Genomic DNA, 1,683 nt, shown 5'->3' with positions numbered 1-1,683 from the left:
TGCGACAAAATGGCTAGTTCCATAATAGCTAGTACCAAAATCACTAATGTGACCAAATAGCTAGTTATACATTTGAGCTGGTACAAAAAGAGCTGTTAACCAAAATAACTAGTGTCAAGAAAATGGAGAGTTATTTCTACTTATTTTTTTCTTTTAATCTTTTTCTTATATATGGAGAAAAAAAGTTAGTATTCCACCCTTCATCATGGAAGTTATGGAGTCCCAGAAAGGAAAAGATGTACTTATCTACGATGGATATTTGTACCGAAAAAAAAAAAACGAACAAAACCAGCCAGAACTGGATATGTGTAATGAAGGATTATAGAGGAACATTGAAAACTGCGCCAAACTACCAAGAAAAGTGTGAAGTAAAAATTGGACAAGAACATAATCATGCCCCAGATCTCGCGAGGCAAAGTGTTAGAATTGCTTTAAGGAAAATGAATGAGCAAGCTTCAAATTGCAGTGCACCACCACGAAGAGTTATTGCTGTTGTAGTACAAGAGCTGGATGACGAAGCAATGGCTAATGTCCCTAAAAAAAGAGCGCTCCAAAAGCGTATTCAACGTAGACGTAAGGTTGAAGGCCATTTTCCTGAACCTTTATCAATTATCGAATTGATAATTCCAGAAGAATTTAAAACTTCTACTATAAACGGAAATACAGAACCCTTCTTACTGAGTGATGTAACAAGCGATTCAAAACGAATAATCATATTTGCAAGCCTGCTTATGCTCGATCAACTTGCTAATTCAAAAATATGGATGTGTGATGGCACTTTCAAAGGCGTTCCTAGAATATTTTATCAATTATATACGATCGATGTTGTTAGAGAAAACTTTCTTTTTCCCTGTGTTTATGTTATGATGCCTGATAAGGCTCAGTCAATGTATGAACGAGTATTTCAGATTTTGAAAGACAAACGCCCAGAATGTGACCCTGAAAGCGTAACCTTAGATTTTGAAAAGTCTGCTATCAATGCTTTCATGACAGTGTATCCTGATGCAAACATAAATGGATGTTTCTTTCATCTATCACAGTCAATATGGAGAAAAATACAAATCACAGGATTATCAAATAGCTATATATCTGATGCCAACTTCCGTCTTTATTGCAAGATGCTGGCTGCTTTGGCGTTTCTAAATTCAGATGAAGTGACAGATGCATTCGAAGAGCTAAATGAAGGCCTCGAACGTCTACAATTGGATGAAGAAATGCAAATATTATATGACTATTTTGAAGACACATACATTGGTAGACGACAGAGAAGAGGAAGAAGAATACCCTTATTTCCCATCGAATTGTGGAACGTCCGGGAAAGAACAGAAAACGACAGAACAAGTACAAATAACAAGTTAGAGGGATGGCATCGTGCTATTAAGGGTATGTATGACACTGCTCACTCAGCCGTATAGCGCTTTTTTCAAGGAATTAAAAAAGAAGAAGCACTTCTGAGAAGCATTCTAATTGCGTATATGAGTGGGCAGCAATTACCTGTCAAAAGAAAGACTAAGGAAATTAACGATAGACTGAAAAACTTGATTAGCAAGCACGCAAATAATGATATATGTATTAAAGATTTTTTACGAGGAATAAGCTATAACATAACATATTAAAGGTTAAAGTTTTTTTTTTTCAATTTTCAGTTATAAATAATAATTATGAGACAGAAGAAAATTTATT

At 35.1% G+C, this 1,683-nt stretch overlaps 1 protein-coding gene across 1 annotated transcript; it reads left to right on the top strand.

Moving 5' to 3' along the window:
• The first annotated feature begins 311 nt into the window (after positions 1 to 311).
• On the top strand, positions 312 to 1,415 carry LOC137659953 (uncharacterized). Its single transcript, XM_068394704.1, has one exon. The coding sequence runs from the start codon at positions 312 to 314 to the stop codon at positions 1,413 to 1,415; it is 1,104 nt and encodes a 367-aa protein (XP_068250805.1).
• Positions 1,416 to 1,683: the final 268 nt, after the last annotated feature.

The sequence above is a fragment of the Palaemon carinicauda genome, chromosome 20, assembly GCF_036898095.1.
Source record: "Palaemon carinicauda isolate YSFRI2023 chromosome 20, ASM3689809v2, whole genome shotgun sequence".
In the NCBI taxonomy this organism is placed as follows: domain Eukaryota; kingdom Metazoa; phylum Arthropoda; class Malacostraca; order Decapoda; family Palaemonidae; genus Palaemon; species Palaemon carinicauda.
This window is presented reverse-complemented; position numbering and strand designations above follow the sequence as displayed.

Coding starts and splice junctions, on each gene's coding strand:
- LOC137659953 (XM_068394704.1), top strand. CDS start 312: ATGAAGGATTATAGAGGAACATTGAAAACTGCGCCAAACTACCAAGAA.